The sequence below is a fragment of the Priapulus caudatus genome, unplaced genomic scaffold, assembly GCF_000485595.1.
Source record: "Priapulus caudatus unplaced genomic scaffold, Priapulus_caudatus-5.0.1 Scaffold551, whole genome shotgun sequence".
NCBI lineage: Eukaryota > Metazoa > Priapulida > Priapulimorpha > Priapulimorphida > Priapulidae > Priapulus > Priapulus caudatus.
This window is the reverse complement of record NW_014577612.1, coordinates 83,686-87,758: the sequence shown is the minus strand read 5'-3', so window position 1 is coordinate 87,758 and position 4,073 is coordinate 83,686. Positions and strand designations below refer to the sequence as shown.

Below are 4,073 nucleotides of genomic sequence, written 5' to 3'. Positions count from 1 at the left end.
ATACAAATAAATAAGGCACGCTAGCCTGGCTATTGGTTACGCTAAGCCATGACATCATGGCATAAGGAGAGGCCTATTTAAGGGGGGAAGAGAAGGATCGAGGGGGAGTCGGGTGTGGCACTGGGCGAACAAACCCGCTCATGTACGTTGCAACATATGTATTCAAATAAAGACGTCTATATCATATATCGTATACACAACCTCTTCGGCCATCACTGTCGACGATCACTGACCGACGAGTTAGAGTAACGATGAGATACCAGGTCTACAGTAACATCCCGGATGCAAATGGCATCTGGTCACTGTGAGACAGTATTTTGTTCAAACAAAGAAACATGGCAGATCGAGCAACAACAGTACACTGGCAATATTGGCTCAACGCCTACTAACACACCCGCCAGTCAAAGCAAAAAGCATGTGACCCACCTACGTTACGCGTACGGCTAGCACACGAAAATACTTATAATCCTTGTCCACGTCTAAAACTTTTCTCAGACTGCCAGCTGGTCGAGTTAACAGCAGAGTGCATTGTTTTTCCTCGACAATAATTGAACGCACTGGCGTAGAAACAATATTGTAACCCAACGCGAGAGTAGGGGTGGGTTAAATTATGCCATCTAGAACTGGCGGGGGTAATGGGCTGGAATTGAACACCAGACGTGGCGGTTGCTTCCGTAAAGGGCCCCGGCATTTTCGGACGTTGCGTCGGAGAATGCACAATAACCGCTGGGACGCTCCGAGCATCAAGGCTCTTGCATCTTTCTTTCTCTCTCTCTCGCGCGCTTGCTTTTCTTTCTTTCTCTCTCGTGTCCTCGATTTTCTTTCTTTCACTCTCTCGTGCTCTCACATTTCTCTCGCTCCCTTTCCCTCTCTCACGCGCGCGTGCACTCACATCTCCTCTCCCTCTCCCTCGTGCATCTCTTCTCTATCTCGTGCTCACATTTCTTTCTTCCTCTCTCTCTCTCTCTCTCTCTCTCTCTCACACACACACACACACATCTCTCCCTCTCTCTTGTAGAAATGGATGGAGGAGCTGGTGAGGAGCGCCAGCTTCGACAGCCCGCACCTGCACAAGAACCCCAAGCAGATGGCGGTGACGAGCGCAGAGTACCGCGCGCCCGCAGCCTACGCCGGAGCCTTCCAGCTGTCTGACGGCCTCGTCAACCGCATCAACAACTTCAAGGTGCTCAAGTCTCTCAAGCTGCCGCAGGGCAGCGACGCCAAGGTCACGAAGGGCTACTTCTACCACGGCGAGGCGCCGCTCAGCCCGGCGATCGGCGACGTGCGCGTGCAGTTCCTCTACGCAGGTGAGAAACGACGAGGCGGGTTGTCCTCCCCGGGGACGCGTCGTTGTCCTCCCCGGGGACACGTTGAGTGCCTGGGATGGGTTGACAGAAGGGAAATTCGTTCTGGTGTTAGTTTTAACGTTTTATACTTTTTCGCGTAGACCGTTGACGGAAACACGTTAGTTTCTCGTGTAGCGTGTATGGGAGGTCTCTGGTGTGTGGAGAGGTCCGCTTCTCTCTAGCTCTTGTCTTCTCTCGCAGGTCTCTCTCTCTCTCTCTCTCTCTCTTTCTCTCGCTCTCTCTCTCTCTCTCTCTCTCGCTCTCTCTCTCTCTCTCTCTCTCTCTCTCTCTCTCTCTCGCTCTCCCTCCCTCCCTCTTTCTCTCGCTCTCTCTCTTCACCTTTCCTCTCCTCTTACAGGTCTACTGATGATAAAGTTTAAGCTGGGACCGCGTGACAGCGTCAGCGTGCTGGCTAAGCAGGCGGGGCTGCGGCTGGTGCCGTACCACACGCGCGCGGGAGACGTGCTAGAGCTGCTGGCCATCGGAGAGCTGTCGGCCGCCGACATGATCTCCTTGGAACGCGCATACAACATGTTAAGCTTGTCGCGTGCGTGGCCCCGTGCGTGCGGTGGCGATGTGTGGCGGGTGTGGGGAGGGCGTGCCCTCCAGCCTGTGTGTGTTGCGTTCGTTCGTGTGTGGGGAGGGGCGACCATCGTGTTGTCTGGCGTGGCGTGCGGTGGCTGTGGGAGGCGGTGCCTCCGCCCCGATCGCCTCCGGGCGTCGCCGTACGTCTGTGTGCGTGGTGTCCGGCACGTGGAAAAGAGTGTTTGTGGGGACGGGAGCGTCGTGTGGTGCTAGGCGCTAGCGTGGGCGGGGGCCGCGCGGGGTTGGGGGTTCTCCCCTGAGGTGGCCCACATAGATGAACGTTTGGACTGTTCATAATGTTAACTTCAACTTCGCTTTTTAAGGCCATCTGTTTTAGAGGAGGGATTTTTCGTGGGCGACGTGATCATTATATGTAAAGGTTTGACCTGGCATAAGGTCGGGTGGGACCTATTTCTAAGCCATCCTTTTGGGTTTGGGTTCCGCCTTGATCGTGGACCCTTATACTAAAAGTTCAACGAATACTTTGCGTGACTTGGTTGTAACAACCCATCTTTATAGGGCCCGCATGGGATTCGGTCGTGGCAACACTGGGCGCGAGGGCGCATGCGGCCTCTACGGGGGTTCTGTGGCGGCGCGGCGGTAAGCCTTTGCAGCAAATTAAATTCTGTTTTTTTTTTTTCTATGTTCAATCAAACTTTTGTGAAAGTCAATAATGTTTGGTTTTGCTTGAACCGAGGCTGATTATTTTACAGTGTCATTACAGATCTAGTGTTGCCTAGTGTGTGGCTTCCTGGTTCGCTCTGGGCGAATGCCATTTCAAGTAATTGCTGGATGGGTCCAGAAGGTGTGGGTGGGACGTGGTGGCGGCCTTTGAGGGCGAAACGCAGCGTATTATCTTAGAGGCGCCCGCCGATTTACAAAGGGTGCGGGGGCCGTTGGACATTTCATGCTCCTGATGCGGGCCCTCGCTTTTGAAAAAGGTGGGATGAAGAAGGCGCGGTGCAGCGGTGTGTGTGAGTTGGGCGTGCCCGTGCTCTGCGGATTCACGTACGGCCGTGCATTCTGCTGGGGAACTTTCTACTTTCTGACTTTAATTAATTAATTAATTAAGTTAATTATCCTCTTCACTAGTTGGATGAAGAAGGGCGTGGCTCTGTCCGCGCCACCTCACGCCGCCGTTGACCTGTGCGTAATTGTGCTACTTGTTTGTGCTCCTGTTTATTGTTGGATAATTAAGGTGTAAATTAATTAATTAATTTAGAGTTTAGTGCGTGCCTTCAGCATGGTGTTATGGTGGACCGTAAGAAGGCTGTGGTGCTCTGCGATCCACGCGGTGCACCTGCGTGTTAGGTGCTGGCTTGTTAGCTTTGGCGGTCTAGTCTTTAATTGATCTATTCCTCTCACAGTTGGGATTAAGAAGGCGCTGTGTGGCGTTTGGGGTGCCCGGCGATCACCGCCGTGGACCTGCTAACTTCTTACTTTCTACCTTATAATTAATTTAATTAATTTAATTATTTATTAATTTTCTCACAGTGTGTGGTGTGGGGTGATAGAGGAGAGGGCCGTGTGTCGTGCCGTTGGTGTGGTGGGGTGTGCTCGGGCGGGCGGCGTGGGATCCACGCCGTTTTGTGGTGGGACCCTTGCGTGATACACTTGTTCCTCGCTGGCTGTATATTCTTGTCTTTATCACTCGATAGCTCGCGGCGGGCTATTTCTTGACTCTCCTGCTGTGCTTCTTTCTCGGTTAATCTCCCTCTAGTATCTTTCTCTCTTCTCTCCCTCTCTTCTTCCTGATCTGTCTGTCTCTTCTTTGCTATCTAGGAGCAGGAGACGAGGAGAGCCGTACGCTTCTTGCGACATCTGTCAGTCACCTCCGACCGTCACGTCTGCTAGGCATCTGGTAGTGAGTGGCGCCCACGGACGGCGAGGCGGATGTGCTGTCTTCGACGATGTATCTAGGTTTCATGTGCCTCCTGATCTTCGTTGATAGCGTCCTCTTCTCTGTTCTCTTCTTCGGTCCTTCCGAATTATCCATGGATCTGGTGCGCGCATTATTGAATCTTCTCATGGTATCTTTGCAGGGGGGAAGGCTGCACTGGGTGGCGGTCACGTCGGTTGATGCTGGGCAGTTCCAGGGGTACTGGGCTTGGCAGGTGGGCGCTGGGGGCCCGGTCCGGTTCC

At 53.2% G+C, this 4,073-nt stretch overlaps 2 protein-coding genes across 3 annotated transcripts in view; one reads left to right on the top strand and one right to left on the bottom strand.

Annotated features, from left to right (window-relative positions):
* LOC106811548 (protein flightless-1-like) overlaps positions 1-4,073 on the bottom strand; it is a 43,212-nt gene that overhangs the window by 28,904 nt on the left and 10,235 nt on the right. The gene's annotated exons all lie outside the window — the stretch shown is intronic.
* The window catches only part of LOC106811554 (transmembrane protein 43-like), a 13,355-nt gene that overhangs the window by 8,047 nt on the left and 1,235 nt on the right, over positions 1-4,073 (top strand). For both annotated transcript variants that reach the window (XM_014815224.1, XM_014815223.1), the window contains exons 4-5: positions 1,019-1,307; positions 1,705-1,879. In XM_014815224.1, coding sequence (XP_014670710.1) covers positions 1,019-1,307; positions 1,705-1,879 — 464 coding nt within the window. The remainder of the gene's footprint in view (positions 1-1,018; positions 1,308-1,704; positions 1,880-4,073) is intronic.